This window comes from Nymphaea colorata, chromosome 2, assembly GCF_008831285.2.
Source record: "Nymphaea colorata isolate Beijing-Zhang1983 chromosome 2, ASM883128v2, whole genome shotgun sequence".
Taxonomy (NCBI): Eukaryota; Viridiplantae; Streptophyta; class Magnoliopsida; order Nymphaeales; family Nymphaeaceae; genus Nymphaea; species Nymphaea colorata.
The window spans coordinates 12110329-12126604 of record NC_045139.1 but is presented as its reverse complement, the minus strand read 5'-3'; the positions used below and the strand labels follow the sequence as shown (position 1 = coordinate 12126604).

The window sequence follows — 16276 nt, the reverse complement described above, 5'->3', positions numbered from 1 at the left end:
TCTCTCATTTATTTTATTTTTACCTGATACTATGAGTTTTTTGTTTTAATTTTCCTGAGGTTTTCCCAAAAAATACCTTTGTCAAAAAGTACCCAAGGAAAACCCCTTTAGTAAAAAACCAAGAACGATATATGTAGCTATGGACTAAATCCAGCCCAAACATCTTTAATAGCTACCTGTTGTTCTGCAGACCTGAGAAACCTCCAATCCATCATCATCAACGACACTGCAAAAAAGAAAAGCCAAATAACTTACATTTGAAGAAGACAAGAACACAAAACATCTTTCAGAACAGTAGTGCACAATTGAACACTAGGACAAAAATTACCAACAGATGGAAGACGAATGACAAACCTTGCAAGTTCCATATCCATTTTAGCACCACAAGAATAAAAGTGTGGTTACAGATTCAAACTATAATTTGAAGAAAGCCAAAGATAAATTCAAAACGGGTCTCAGTACATTGCCTGCATGTTGCTTCTTTTCTTGTGGTGGATGGTTACAAGATGGAAAAAGTGACCATTAGCACAGTTTCAAGTTGCCATCAACTATTTAAAAAATTATCCAAGGGATACAGTTTAAGTCTGAAATTCATCATGGAGAACATTTTATCTCTTAAAGATATAAATGCTTAGCTAAAGTAGCATAATAAGAGAACAAATTTATACTTAAAAGAAAGCCGACCATCTTCAACAAATTAGTCTTAACTCTTCAGCAGATATACCATATAGACAATTTCAGATTTGACTGTCAACTACTATATTCTTCTGCTTTATCATTGAAACACAAAGACATTTGCACAAAAAAACTCCATTTAGATAATTAAAATAATCCTCAGTTTGATGCTTATAGTCATGCCTTCTGGACACGGGCACATTGCTAAATAAATAGCAGATTTTGGATTGTCCCCCTTTAACCTGTGCGGAGAAATCATGCAACAGAGCATAAGGGAATATTTAGAGCTTTTGCAGGAATACCTAATGTTCCACTCATTGTCAACATGAAGTGGCCCCTCATCTGACAATGCTTGGGTTTCCATCATTGCCTTAGCTTCAGCATCTCTTATTGGTTCCATTTGGGCGTACTCTTTCTGTACAGCAGTAAAAACCTTCAAACCTGGGTAACTGAATTTTTGAAGCATAACCACATTGAGAGAAGCATTACCTGGCGTTCTAAGCAAGCTGCATTTGAACATTGTGTATTTGGTCGCATTTCCATTGTTGGGAAGTAATCTTTTAGAGCATTGTATCCCTGCAAAAGCAATACAGTCAGGGACTCATTGGACAGGAGAATGCAGGAAGCACAAGCCTCATGCAAGAGAAGGCTCTTAAGGGTATGTGCTGTTTGAGTAAAAAAGAGTTTTTGTCACACATGCGGATACATATTGCAGCATTTTTCCAAAAAATAATTGGATTTAAGTTCCGCAAGGGCATGTGGGTGTGTTAAAACTTAAAATTAGCTTATAAGTACGTATGCAACAGAAATACATTAATTGAACTAAAGTGCAAATTACATGTGACATCATGTACCAAGCGGCACACATGCTGCACTTGGGTTGGACAAAAGGCCTGTCTGCGGCATCCATGTGATCTCAAAAATAAATCATTGGCACACATTCTTAAAAAATTAAGATATGAAATTTTACTGATAAAAACTAAGAAATAGGACACTCAAGAATCAAAGTCTAAAAAAAGAAATAGCTAGGCAATCATTAAGTACATAAATGATCTCCATGTTATTAAATGCTCAGATCCAACCATTGTGATAAATATATTTTCGGGTTTAAAACAACGAAGTTTTTCTCGGCTATAATACAACAAAGTTGGTTTCCTAGGGAAAATCTTGGCAAATTTTAAAAAAGTCAAAAACTAAAAATAAAATGTAAAAATAAAACACTGGTAACTAAAAAATGTAAAAAAGTGAAAAAAAAGCAAAGAAAAGGGGAAACTGAAAAAAAGACATGAATAAAATGTGTTTTTCATGTTTTTTTTTTTTGCATTTGTTTAAAAAAAACGCGTCTTTTTCCTGGTTTTTCAGGCTGACTTGTTTTTAATGTTTTTTTGCATTTTTTTTAATAAAACATTATTTCTATGACATTAGGTCCAATTAAGGTTACACCAGGCACAAGAATGCAACCAAGAATGTGTAAGGAAAATAGCAAAAATATATGTTTCATATACTACCAAATATTTGGTCACTTGTCCAAACTTGAGAAGGAATTTAAGGGCATTCTGAACTAAGAGACCAGCTACAACCCCCTGCAAGAGTAAAGGAGCAATCATGCAGCTGAACTAGCTCATATTAAAAGGACCAATATATGCAGTATCAGAAACTTGGCAAGTCAAATTGCAGCTGAAGTAACTCAAGAATTTGCATATGTCAACAAAAAATCATGATACTTTCTGAGCAATAATCATTTCCAGAATATTGCCTATATTTATGATATTCTCATGCACACATATATCACACATACACACCATATGCGCCAAAAGCTCAGAAGAAAGTTGTCATCTGCAGCAAGAAACATTAACATCTCCAGGTAGCTAGGAGTTTTCATTGTAAGAAGCCAACGAAAATCTAAAAACAGACAGCTATTTTACCATGGTAGTTGGTAAAGAAGCCGCACAGACACCTTCTCGTTTAAGAGTGCGCTCATCAATCCCAGACGCAACAACCTATACAGAGTGTGGAAATTAACTTATCTTGCATAACATTAAGAACCAAACTAGCATTATAATGCTGACAGAAACTACAACTTCATAAAGCTTACATACATTTCAAAATCAATACGACAAAGGAAACATATGATTCATAATTTGTTTAACTGGTGCAATTTGTGCAATAAATAATCTTCAAGATTTTCAGTATATTGGCTAATTTGGCTTGCACAAGAAGCAAGATCAAATGTTTCACCTTTAAACAGATGCAGACAATGTGTTTCTTTGTGGACCAGCATTCTAAAGCATGTTTCAAGCATATTAGGCCTATTGTTTCTCATATATTCATTATATTGTACATATCAGAAGTTATCAAGCACCTCGGCAAATATGAGCACAATGAAGTAGTCATTAGACACAAAAATCAGACCTCAAGAGCATGGATTAGACTACTTCTTTCAGATTTGTGCATGATAACACAGAGAATATACATGCAAGCACAGAAAACGCATTTTTTTTAAGAAAACACAAACAAAACGCGATAAATTAAATGGCCATTTAAAACTTTAAAAAACACGTTTTTTTTCACTTTTTTTTCACTTTTTTCATTTTTTCAGTTTTTTTAATGCCAAACAGTTTTTTTTATTTTCTATTTTTTATTTGTTGCAAATCTACTCATCTTTTGATATTTGTGTTATTAGTTTCTCGCTTATTTTATTTTTCCCCCATTTTTAGTTTTTTAACATTTTTAAAAATTTATCGTATTTTTCCCTTTTTCTTTCAAGCTCGCCATATTATACCCGATAAAAACCTCGCTGCTTAAAACTCCAATACGTTATTTGTGACTATCTGTAATGTAATATGCCACAGTTTATAGTGGTAACTCATAGACCGTTTAACAGAAAAATGAAAGTCGGCATACCAAAGGAGGAGCACAAGCAAAACAAGCAGTTTCCCCAGGAACCAACAACTGTATATGACCAGAAACAGCATTTTCAGAGACACCTGCGAAAGCCAATTCTTGTTACATAACTTACATTGATGGAAGATAATATCTTCCATCTAAAGATGAACACAGTAATATCAACCAGATGATACAATTCAGCAATAGCACCTGCCTGACGTTTCATTATGAACAAGGAAAAAAAGGATGCTCATGTCTACATAACACGGCAGAGGCAAACAACCCGTCACACCCATGATGCAAGTTGACCATGGGTGCAGGTGCGGCTGTAGGCCTGGCATGGCATGGACATGGTCCAAGCGTGTTGGGCGCGGTCACTTCACCATGGCTGTGCCTCTCTTTTGGACTCGGTCAAAGTTGACCAAATCCAAATCTATCCAAAATTTGGGGATTTTTTTTTTGTAAGCTCGTCATAAAGAGGGGAATGCAATAAAAAGGGTCAATAGTTGACCCTTGGCCTTCATACACCCCATCTGGACTTCCCAAGCTCTTCCCCAGCCCCATCAATGTGCAATCAAATCACCGGTGAGAGTTTCACAGTGAGGCTTCTGGCAACACAAACAAGTTTTATTTTTTATTGTTAATCTTGTTTTTTGTCTGTTTATCCACGTTCATTGGAAATGATTGTCTGTTCTTCTATCCCCTTTTATGGTCATTGTTCTTGTTGATTTTGTGTCTTTTCTTGTTTATTTCTTCTCTGTTGCTGTTTTATTTCTTGTTTATTCTGTGTCTATTGTATTTCTTTTTCATTTCATGCCTGTTCCTGTCCATTTTTTGTTTATTTCATGACTCTTCTTGTTTATTTCATGCCTATTCTTATTTATTTCATGTCTGATCTTATTTCTTTCATGTGTGTTCTTGCTTAGTTCATACTTGTTTAACATGGGTCATGGCAAATGTATTTTGTGTTTTTTGCTCTTCTTGTTTATGTCATGTTGTTTTCTAATAGTACTGATTCTCTTTTCATGTTTACTTTGACACTTTCTTGTTTATTTGTCTATATATATATATATATATATATATATATATATATATAAAGCCGTGTCCACCCACCCCACACCCATGTGACATAGGTTTGTATGCGTAACTATTTGAAAACATACAAGTTTCTTTAACAGCAATGATTTCATGTATGAGAACATATCACATACCAGACTCCATCCATGTCTTGTTGAGCTCATTGCAAGCCTGAAATGTCAATAAGCTCATATTAAACTTACAAAATAGCCAAAAAAACTTTTAATCTACTTCACAAAAAGATGCATCACATATCATAAGAGAAAATGGTTCCAATTCTTTCACTGGCTTTGGGAAATATCCACTAGAAATCTGTACATGCCTTCGGTGTAGAAAGATGCGGCTACATTAGTTTGGTAAGGGCCCTACCTGGTTGACGACCATGCGAGCTTCATAATTGTCAACACAGCTCAAGACTAGATCGACTCCAGTGAAATGCTTGTTGGAGCCAATGTGACCAGAAGTCAGGCTAGTCATAAAAGTCTCAAAGCCTTTAACAGTTGTGATGTTGAATGTATAGCTCTGTGTAAAAATAGAATGAGAAACATAAGCATGAAAGCAAGCACAGCATGAAACTCAACACATAATATGTCCACCTCAACTAACAGAGCATTTGGGCCACCATATGTATAAAAGCCAGCATTACATCTTTATTTGATAACTGCATACGGTTTAATATCTTCAATATCAGCAGGAGTCAAGTATTTTTTTTTGGAGATGGTAAATATAACATATCAAGCGAAAATCTTCAAAAACTGAAGGAACATCTGGTATCTTCATAACAAGCTTGAAGAAGTTGGTTATCTCAATCATGTCAATGTTAATTGCACATGTAATATAACAAATGAATACAACTGTCGTGTATAAAGTATGTAAACAAACAACAGAAGATTCGCAAAGAAAACTTCAATACTTGTGAAGTGTTAGCTTTAGTAAACCACATCTTTTCAATTGAAAGTTTACAGCGTGCATGTCAGCTTTGAAGGTAAAGAGTGCCTAAACTTTCCTTATATCTTCACCAGAACCGTTCTGTTCAACCAAAAATCTTGAGAAAAGATGGTTTTTGACCTTTGGTATGGCAAGCAACCATTCTTATCTCAGTCGGGACATTGCCTAATGAATTATGGGTCACAATCTTTGATAAAGTTTCACTAATGATTGGTGCTAGACAGACTTCTGTTAATAGCATTAACTTCCATTCTTTTGGGTAGCTTCTTGTGTTTGCTAATAATCAAAGTTGGGCTTGCAGACACTAACTTGTTTCTAAAGCTAAAGGCATATCTTTTTACTTTTCTCCTATTTCCTTGTGGATGGCTTTTAGTTTTCCTTTGACAAACTTAAAAACTTGGCATGCTTCTCAATGCAACCATGCATGAGCATATGACTTGCTAAAGTATCTTTTCACTCCACTGGGAACACTTGCAAGCAAACACTTTTACAAGTTTTATGGGGTGAAAAAGAGTAATAAGAAGACTCTCGGAAGGTATTTTCAGCAGGTTACCTAGTAAGATAAGAAGCATATAGTCTAGACTAATCCCATTTGCAGATGTTTTCCTTTCATATCCCTGATTATCAGAAAATTGTTCTGAGTCTTCTGACAGTTCTTAAGTTTTTGTGTCTGAGGGGTTGCTTTACAGCATGAGTAGAAAATATGCTTTCTATTTCTTTACAAGAAATTTTGTACAAAAGCTGCCTAACAGGTTCTGTTGTCACGAACTCTTAGGGTTTAAGATTTATAACCATGGAAAGAATTTCAAGGTTTAAAAAAGAATGAGGAGTCATTCCTGGTTATCAATTTTGCTCATGCATCATAATTTGATAACTGATACATACCTCAAGAACAACATCGGGATTAATGTCTGACAATGTCTGAACAGCAGCGTCTGTCTTTGTCATCCCAACCTATGCAAAAAAAATAAAAGGACAAAATCCAACCCTACTAAGAAAAAAACATTTTAATATATAATAACCTTAACACTGTTATTGCATATGAAAATTGTTGAATTAGAAGACTTTATGTTTATAGGTGGCTCTTGTAATATTAAAGAGTTGCAAGATCTCTTTAATATTTTCTTTATTTCTGTTTGATGTAATATGTAAATCTCCTTTCTACCCTAATCTCTTTATAATGGAGATTAGGGTTAAGGAATACGGAAGTTTTCTTTCTCCAAGTGTTACGGCTGCTACTCTCTCTCTCTCTCCACATCTCACGACCTGCCATCTCCAAACCTCACGGCTGCAACATGGTATCAGAGTCATCGTGACTGGCAACGTGAAGAAAGCAGCAGCTGGGATCATGAATCAGGATGGCGACGTGAAGAAAACTGTCGTCGGCTTCTCCTCCTCAGGCCATCTCTTCCACTGTCTCTTCTTCTCCCTCTTCCGTCTCCTACTCCACACGTTTAGTTCAAGTTGACTGTTTTCCAGTAACTGAACCATGTGGAGGAGTCTATTCACACTATGAAATCTGCGTGAGTAGACTCCAGCTATGGGTGTTTAAACATATATATTTTATCGCAGCTGGGTGGGAGTCTGCGGTAGTTTATGTTGAATGTTTCTTGCTGTCGCTATTCATGATTAGTGAAAAATAATTGGTGGTACAACAGCGTTAGATGCATAAATAGATAAGTTGTTGGTTGCTAAAGACAGTGGAAGCAGTGTGAGATTCTTTTTGTCGTTGGATTGCTGGATTTTCTCTGTCGTGGGGTTGTTGGACAGCAGTCTTCTATTTGTATTGCTGGATTTTATCTTTCGTGGGATTGTGGACAGCAGTCTATCGTGGGATTTTTCTCTATTGTTGAGTTGTTTTCTGTCGTAGGGTTGGTGTCAACAGTTGGACAGCAGCCTGTTATCGTGGGTTGTTCAGAAGTTGTGTGGGAGAAGTGTTGTGCATCTAACGCTGCCGTGTGGTGTTGGAATTGTGTTACTGCTGATCAGTCACAGTCTTTATTGATATACATATATATTCTCGCTTGTTGGTGGTGGGTGATCATTTGTGGGCAGATTTGCGATGGCTGAAAATTAGAAAACTGATTTTTCTTATGAGATTAAAAGCAGAGGAAATTCATTCTCCTATGGTTCTACTGTAAAGTTAGATGGATCTAACTATGAAATTTGGTCTCGTGTGTTTATGATGTCTGTGATTGGACATCGGAATGAGCATGTTATCAAAGAAGATGAGCCTGTGGAAAAGAGTGGGAAATATGTTTCATGGAAGAAAGATAACAATATTGTCATGTCTTGGATCATGAATAGCGTGCAACCACAGATTACTTCTACTATTGCATTCTATACCTCTGAAAAACACGTGGGATTTTCTGAAACAAACTTACTCGAATGACAAGAATGTTAGCAAGATATTGCAGGTTGAGGAGGAATTACTTAATTTGCAACAGGGCGACCAGAGTCTCGCTCAGTATTTTCGCTTCTCTCAAGTCAGTCTATGAACGACTTAAAGCATTACGTCCCCTATGTCCAACATGCAATAAGACCCATGGTGAACAGTCCATGGTTGCGAAGTTTCTACAGGGTCTCTCTTCTGAATATGCAGTAGCAAAGACACAGATGTTGACTGGAGCAGAAATCCCTGACCTGGCTGAAGCCTACAACAGACTCAGCCATCTTGCTATAACCCTCTCTCCGCCCTCTAGTGATATCCATGCCTCTGCCTTGGCAGGCTCAGGAGGTCATGGACGCAATTCATTTAGGGGGAGAGGCATAGGTCGAGGGTCAGGAGGAGGTCGGGGGAGAGGCATAGTTTGAGAGGGTCAGGAGGAGGTCAGGAGAGATTTCAGTGCACCTATTGTGAGAAAATAGGGCATTTGGAAGACAGATGTTGGGATAAACATGGTCGTCCTTCCGCAACGCCGCCCCTAGGAAGAAATGTTGCATCCAAACTAGGAAAGAACTCTTTGTAGTCTCCTCAGTTGTAGACGAGTCTTTATCTTCTTCCCACCCTGAGACAGTGACTGTGAGTATCAACAAGTCAGAGTATGAGGACTTTCTGGCACACAGATCTACTCAGCCGTCAGTCTCTACAGTCATGATAGACAGTGTTATGTCTGTTGATACTGTCCCACATGATACAGGTACTACTTGGATTATTGACTCAATAGCATCTAGGCACTTTTGTAGTAGACCTTCTATGTTTACTGTCCTACACACACGTCATGTAAGACTTGCAGATGGTCGATGGTCACCTATTATGCGTTATGGAGATATCAAAATCTCTCAGTCTATGACTATTCCTAATGTGTTATAAGCTCCTAAGTTTCCCACAAATCTGTTATCGATTGGACAATTGATTAATGATTTACATTGTCGTGTTACATTTGACTCTGGTTTATGTTCATTTCAGGACTTGCAAACTGAGAAGAGGATTGGTGGAGGCTATGAGAAAGGGGGCATCTACTTTCTATCGGATCCAGCAGGTATTGCAGCATCATCGATCACTTCATTGTCCTCCTCCTTCCAGTGGCATCTCAGACTTGGTCATCCATCTGTCTCCAAGCTCCGTCACCTTCTTCATCATCTTTCAGTACCAGTCATTTCAATGTGAAGTGTGTCAACTAGGCAAACACACCCGTAGCTGTTATTCATCCAGTTTGAGTTGTCCAGTTGTGAACTATTTGATCTTCTTCTGTTGATGTGTGGGGTCCTAGCAAAGTTGCTAGTAGGTCAAGATTTCGTTATTTCCTTGTCATTATTGATGATTATTCTTAAGTCACTTGGGTCTTCTTTTTGAAAGAAAGATCTGAAGTCGTATGTACTCTCAAAAACCTTATTATTGAAATAAAGACCCAGTTTGGTATTCTTGTTAAAAGCATTCGCACTGATAACGCTCTTGAGTTCAAGGCACCTACCTTAATGAAGTTTTACTCTGATAATGGCATTTCTCCTCAATTTACTTGTCCCCATGCTTCCCAACAAAATGGAGTAGCCGAGCGAAAACATCGCCAACTTTTAAATGTAGCTCGTTCCCTAATGCGTCATAATAATTTACCTGTAGAATTTTGGGGAGATGCCATCCTTACTGCTTGTTACTTGACCAATCATTTACCATCATCCTCTATTGACAACAAGGTTCCCATTAAACTTGTGCACCCACAAAGACCCTTGTTTCCTATGACTCCCAAAGTATTTTGGTTGCACATGCTTTGTTCACATACTTCGACCCACACGTGATAAATTGGGTGCCCAAGCCATTAAGTGTATCTTTATAGGCTACTCCAGAAACTATAAAAGCTACAAATGCTTTGACCTCTTGACTCAAAAGGAGTATATCAGTGCGGATGTCACATTCTTTGAGTCTAAACCTTATTATAGCTCATCTCCTACTTCTACTGAGATGTCACCGTCGCCAAACCCACTACCTATTCCTCCTCTTCCTTTGGAGTCATTTCCTTTTAAATCTCCTTCTAAAGAATCTTTGACTGTAGTGTCCAAGTTTCATGATCCTCCACTGATCTACACTCGTGGACAGGACCCCTCTCATGATCCTTCACCAAACGCTTCTCAGGAGGTAAGTTCATCTGAAGTGAGTAGCCTTAGTCCATCTGATCCCTGTCAAGACTTACCTATTGCTCTTCGCAAAGGCAAGCGACAATGTACTCTATATCCTATATCTCATTTTGTGTCTACTGACGGTGTTGGTAAAAGTATGCAACAGTTTATTCAAGCTCTTACTGCTCATACAGTTCCTACGTGTCACCAGCAGGCTTTATTAGATACCCAATGGAAACAGGCTATGCAAGATGAGATGGATGCATTAGTTCAGTGAGGCACCTAGGAACTTGTTGATCCTCCTCCTAATTGTGACATTGTTGGCTCTAAGTGGGTATTCACAGTGAAATATAATTCTGATGGGTCTATGAAACTATAGAAAGCTCGGTTGGTTGCTAAGGACTACACGCAGACCTACGGAGTGGATTTCTTTAAGACCTTCTCTGCAGTTGCTCGGTTGGGAACCATTCATCTTATTATTTTTGTGGTTGTACACCATGACTGGCACATGTATCAGCTTGATGTCAAAAACGTCTTTTTGTATGGTGATCTCGATGAAACTGTCTATATGCAACAACCACTAGGGTTTGAACGACAGGAGGAGTGTGGAAAAGGGCACAAATTAAAGAAAGCTATCTATGGACTCAAGCAGAGTCCTCGTGCATGGTTTCACAAGTTCTCCGAGGTAGTCTCAAAGTGTGGCTTTGCGAGATCTCCTCTTGATCATTCTCTGTTTATCAAAAGACTTCTCGGGATGTCATCGTTCTAGTGGTTTATGTTGATGATATTATCCTATATCATCGTTCTAGTGGTTTATGTTGATGATATTATTCTGACAGGTGACTCCGATCAAGAAATTTCTGATGCAAAGTTGTTTATTCAAAAACACTTTGTGACGAAAGATCATGGTCCACTACGGTATTTCTTGGGAATAAAGGTTGCTCGAAATAGAGATGGTGTCGTTCTCTCTCAACGGAAGTATGTTATTGATTTATTGCAGGACATCGGGATGCTAGGAGCTAAACCGGCTAATCTACCTATGAATCCACGCATTAATCTTCATGATGACCAAGCAGAATTAGTGGATTCTCGATCATATAAATCCTTTATTGGAAAACTTCTCTATGTTACTGTGACAAAACCAGATATTAGCTTTGCAGTGGGGAAGCTAAGTCAATTTATGGAAAAACCCAAGAAAGTTCATTGAGATGTTGTTTTGATGGTGGTCAAATATCTGAAATCGTCTCCTGGCAAAGGCCTTTTGTTCACAAAAGGTAAGTCCCTAGAAGTGGAAGCCTATAGTGATGCTGATTATGCTGGCTCAATCAAAGACAGGAAATCTACCACAGGATTCTGTGTATTTGTGGAAGGCAACCTTATATCGTGGAGAAGCAAAAAACAAGGTGTGGTGTCCAGATCTAGTGCAGAATCTGAATACAGAGCTATGGCTCAAACTACAGCAGAACTGACTTGGGCTAGATCCATGCTATCTAGCCTAAGTGTGTCGATTACGCTTCTCATGAAGATGTATTGTGGCAATCGAACAGTCACATACATTGCAAACAATCCAGTTTTTCATGAGAGAACTAAACATATTGAAGTGGACTGCCATTACATTTGGGATCTCGTTCAAAAGGAACCATTGTCACTATTAATATTCCTTCAGAAGATCAAGTTGCAGATATCTTTACCAAAGCTCTCCCTATTGGTGATTTTTCTAGATGTTGTGACAAGCTGAGCATGTTTAATATGTATGCTCCAGCTTGAGGGGGAGTGTTGAATTAGAAGACTTTATGTTTATAGGTGGCTCTTTGTAATATTAAAGAGTTACAAGATCTTTTTAATATTTTCTTTATTTCTGTTTGATGTAATATGTAAATCTCCTTTCTACCCTAATCTCTTTATAATGGAGATTAGGGTTAGGGAATACGGAAGTTTTCTTTCTCCAAGTGTTACGGCTACTACTCTCTCTCTCTCTCTCCACATCTCACAACCTGCCATCTCCAAACCTCACGGCTGCAACAAAACTAAATTAAAGAGAGGAGCTATTCCTGGAAAGAAGTTTCAATGGCTGATGGTAGATAAGAATCTTTGTGAATAAGAAAATCAGCTTCATCTTTCATCTTTTCTTGTATACAAGTGATAAAAGACACTTCTTATGGACAGGATTACGTTTGGATGTCAGTACTGTGTAAAGATCCAGCCCATACAATTTCCAACATCATATGACAGAGAAAATTATTCATTCAAAAAAGGCAAAAAAAGGTGACCTGATTAGCATCAAAAAGGGAATATACAGAAATTACATGTATGCAAAGATCAACATCACCTCGTATATCAAGTTGAACATCATTAGACAGTCTATGGCACCAGTGTAGACATACAGACAGAACTCTTACACATAAGGTAGCTGGTCATTGTTCTGACTTCTATCTCTAGCATAAAGAATGGTGTTTTTAGATTTCTCATAATCAGCAGCACCATAACAGAATTTAGACTGTGATCTTTTTTTTGTTTGTTATGCAAGAAGGCTGGGCAGGCAGATCGGCCCATACAGGACTGGCTCCTTTAATAGCTCTACTGAAAAGAAGGTCCGAAAATAAGACTGGTAAACTTTTCATACCCAAAAAGAAAATGCTAGTCAAGGTTTGATAAGTTTGCCCAGGAAGAGCGATGAATTGTTAAAGCTGCCTTTCTCTGTATAAGTTGATTGTTGAGGGAGAGGGACATGAATAACAGGCTATGACTATCAAAAATTAACTGATATAGAAGCATTAAATTTCATTAGAGGGAAAATTAGATATATTGATTCATTTCTAAAGAAAGATGGTGGGAAAACAGAAAACAACCTGCCTGCGAGCTTCCTCAAGGGGGAATCAGGAGGAGGATAATCGAAAAGCTAAGACCCATGGGACTGTGCTTAATAAGCTTTTGATATATGATAACTCCCATGAAAAAACTTTATTTGAGGAATGGACTAGACACTATCATTGCTGAAGTTGGTAAAATATTAGCTGGAATTGCTAGCATGGGTCAATCAACTTTCACCAGCTTTTGTAGTTTATGCGTTTTTATATTCTCTCCTCTTTACTGTTCCATTTATTTTAGTCCACTTTTCCATAATATGTATATCATGCATTTTAAGTCCCTTATATAGAAGACAGAACACAGGTACTTAATCATTCATATGATATGTCATATGAGCAGAAAATAAACTTAAGTGAAAATAAAGTAACTGTTCAGGTCCTTTATACATATAGTAATATACAGCCTTACGATGCATGTGAAGGCCAAAACAAGCCTTTAGCAGTACTTTGTAAGGGATGACAGTGAAAATTAAACAAGTTTACTGAAGAATGTCATGCCTGTTCTGGGCGAAAGAATAGCCTATTCATATTAGCCAACTCCACTGTGTCATAGTCATAAAGCAGTAGTCGGCCAATACCACACCTTGTAAGCATTTCTGCAGCAACACTACCAACACCACCTATTCCCTGAAGAACCAATTTGAACACCTTTTAGAAAAGAAACAGTTATATTATTGATTGACTGAAATAACATATACAAGAACTTATAACAGGCACTGGATTTATCAAAGCTGGAAAAAGATGCAACCGAGAGGAACATATGTTCAATAGAGCCCATCCAAACACAAAACAGAATAACTTCCTTAATAAATCCATATTAGTATGGATTTGAAATTAAAGGACTATTTAACCTGCATTTGTTTTAATATGAACTCAAACTCCAGCACATCAAATTTCTGAAAAGGCTGAAATTCATGCATATGTGAAATGACCACATATGGGCTGACACATTTGTCAATAGAATGAAGGGGGAATGCAGAAAAGAAACCTGATAACTCATAGCGAGTTTGCTTCCATAAATTGAAAAATGTATAGTTTCAAGAAACAAAAATGTTAAAAAGGAAAAGGGATAGAATAAACAGTCAACGACTATTTATACTAGTCAAACAAACCAGTAGCGTAAATAAGGACAAGCTAACATTGGTAAACCTTCATGTTATCGATAAGCATGAAAAAGCTTATCTTCTCTTCGATTATAAAGGCAGAAGGATGAATTGATTGTGACAGAAATTTTAATGTTTATGTTTTTTCTTGATACGGTTTTGCTTAAGCATTTTAAGAATACCACTACAAAGTTCTGCATAAATGGAAAATGACGTATATTCATGCACTCCAAAAGTTAGAATTACATTTCGTAATTCTACTATTTATGTTAAGAACTCCATAAGCGGGTAACAGCCTTTCTTTAAATTTCCATCTATTTGGATTTCGGAGACATCTTTGATGACGAGATTTATAGTGTCCATGGTTTGGAAATTCTACCTACATTTCTATCTTCCGAAACTAACCATATGGATGTGATATCGAAGTTCAAGAACCTCACAATTGACACCTGGATCATTCTTCTCTGATGCATGAGCACTATTTTATAGCAAATTAGAAAAATAGAACGAATAAGGATTAAGAAGCGTTCTTTAAAATAAAAGTGACTCATGCTTCCTTTGACACGGATCGAGCGATTTATAATAAAATTGCGAACTCATGTGAAGCAACATTTGATCCGCCATCGAAATGGGATGAAAAGAAACCACCAAAGAGTGAAAGTTATACATACTACAACTGCAACAGAGAATTCCCTTATCCGTTCGTAGTCCTTCACTATTCCCATCCTTTGGAGAGCCATCAGCCTACTGTAAGGATTTGTATCCACAACCTCAGCGCTCATATCCTGTCCTTCACGTTTTGCATCATGATGTTATTCACACACATAAACAAAATATTTAAAAAAAAAAACACACACACGAGCATATGAGGAACCGATAATACAAACCTTCACTCTCTGCCGCCGCACATGCGAGCTTCCTACGAAACCACCAATGCGTTCAGCACGCTTTTTTATCTATCAAAGCATAGCCAATTCAGTAAAGAAGCCGTCATCAAAACTCCATTAAAGATATTACGGCAACGCCAATTTGCAAGAAAAGTACAAATAAGACCACAGAATAGTAATGCACCGCGGCGACAATTTGAGCTGCAACTATTAACCCCAGTTTGGAGAATTGAGGAACTGAAATTCTCAGACTTGCAATTTCCGCCCAAAGTCCACTTGCAACTACGAACTTGGCCGACTGAAGCACGACATCAAATTCATCTAAACCGCAGATTCCCGATAATTGGAATGCAAGAATCTCAGCCCCAGGAAATCCAAACTTAACATGAAGCAAAATGCGCTAATACACGACCGCATAGGCTCTTAAAAATATCACAAAAGTTCGCAGCAGAATCAACATCAGGATAGCAACACTCTGGCGTTGAATCGACGCAAACAGGGAAACGCTCATGATTCTCCATGGTGGACAAAAGTGAGCATGAAAATGTTCCCCCAGCTTCCGCAGGAAACTAACCGATCGATTTATCAATCGAGAGAGAGAGATACCGTGATCGTAAAAAATGCAGAAACTAACGAGATTGGGTTACCTTCTCGATACGTTCGCGATGATCTGGTTCGGAGACCACCCCTTTGAGATCGTCGAGATCTGCAAGAATCTCCTTCAACTCGCCCTCCATTGTTCGTCGATAGCCTTCCAATTCCTCTCTCTCTCTCTCTCTTGCTCTCTCTCCCTCTGTGTGCCTCTAAAGGCGTAAGCTCACGATTTCTCCCCTCCACGGTGATGAGAACGGTCAAATGCCCACGATTCGAAATTTATTACAGAAACGCGTAGTCGGAAGCCTGATAGGTTTGAAATTTATTCAAGAAAACGCACTGTCCGAAGCCTATTGTGAACCGTTTTGAGTACGTTTCACTTGAAAGGATCCTGGTTTAAGTATTTGGTCAGACCTGATCCATAATGTTCGTCCACGATCCCTTTTTTTTTTTCCAGTATAAAATGACGACATGTATTGTCACCAAGATCCACTCGAGTTTAATGCTCATTCGACCGGGTATGGATCCACCTTAAATTGCCTTCTTCTAATTGGATTTGGTTTTGGTTTTCCCAGTAAAAAGTTTCGGATCTGACACTAGCCCGTCCTATACGGATACAGGTCCAGACCATTGCATTTGCAAGGTCCAAGTCCTCTGACCCGCTGACTCGCCCGTCCATGACGGA

The 16276-nt window shown here is 37.9% G+C and overlaps 1 protein-coding gene across 2 annotated transcripts in view; it reads right to left on the bottom strand.

The window, feature by feature from the left end:
- Positions 1-15896, bottom strand: part of LOC116248067 (ubiquitin-like modifier-activating enzyme 5) — a 31389-nt gene extending 15493 nt beyond the window's left edge. Inside the window, exons 1-13 of one of the 2 annotated variants that reach the window (XM_031620653.2) lie at positions 15645-15896; positions 14998-15066; positions 14782-14895; positions 13506-13634; positions 6472-6540; positions 5008-5160; positions 4773-4809; positions 3580-3662; positions 2601-2675; positions 2184-2258; positions 1165-1251; positions 978-1090; positions 177-226 (exon numbers count right to left, since the gene is read on the bottom strand). In XM_031620653.2, coding sequence (XP_031476513.1) covers positions 177-226; positions 978-1090; positions 1165-1251; positions 2184-2258; positions 2601-2675; positions 3580-3662; positions 4773-4809; positions 5008-5160; positions 6472-6540; positions 13506-13634; positions 14782-14895; positions 14998-15066; positions 15645-15734 — 1144 coding nt within the window. In that variant the 5' untranslated portion in view covers positions 15735-15896. The remainder of the gene's footprint in view (positions 1-176; positions 227-977; positions 1091-1164; positions 1252-2183; positions 2259-2600; positions 2676-3579; positions 3663-4772; positions 4810-5007; positions 5161-6471; positions 6541-13505; positions 13635-14781; positions 14896-14997; positions 15067-15644) is intronic. The other variant, XM_031620652.2, reaches the window with a different exon arrangement.
- Between the last annotated feature and the right edge of the window lie 380 nt (positions 15897-16276).